The sequence below is a fragment of the Myotis davidii genome, unplaced genomic scaffold (assembly GCF_000327345.1).
Source record: "Myotis davidii unplaced genomic scaffold, ASM32734v1 scaffold1915, whole genome shotgun sequence".
Taxonomy (NCBI): domain Eukaryota; kingdom Metazoa; phylum Chordata; class Mammalia; order Chiroptera; family Vespertilionidae; genus Myotis; species Myotis davidii.
The window spans coordinates 366061-366276 of NW_006286237.1; the positions used below are offsets into that span (position 1 = coordinate 366061).

At 70.8% G+C, this 216-nt stretch overlaps 1 protein-coding gene across 1 annotated transcript in view; it reads left to right on the forward strand.

Moving 5' to 3' along the window:
- Nucleotides 1-216, forward strand: part of IPO9 (importin 9) — a 21014-nt gene that overhangs the window by 17944 nt on the left and 2854 nt on the right. The window contains exon 19 of the mRNA XM_015559876.1: nucleotides 9-182. Within this exon, the coding sequence (XP_015415362.1) occupies nucleotides 9-182 (174 nt within the window). The remainder of the gene's footprint in view (nucleotides 1-8; nucleotides 183-216) is intronic.

The following is a 216-nucleotide window of genomic DNA, read 5'->3' on the forward strand; positions in this document are numbered from 1 at the left end:
GGATGCAGGTGGTGAGGCAGCTGCTGGACCCCCGCACCTCCGAGTTCACCGCCGCCTTCGTGGGCCGCCTGGTCTCCACCCTCATCAGCAAGGCCGGGCGGGAGCTGGGCGAGCACCTGGACCAGATCCTGCGCGCCATCCTCAGCAAGATGCAGCAGGCGGAGACGCTGAGCGTCATGCAGGTGAGGGCGGGCCGGGGTGGGGGGCCCTCACTGC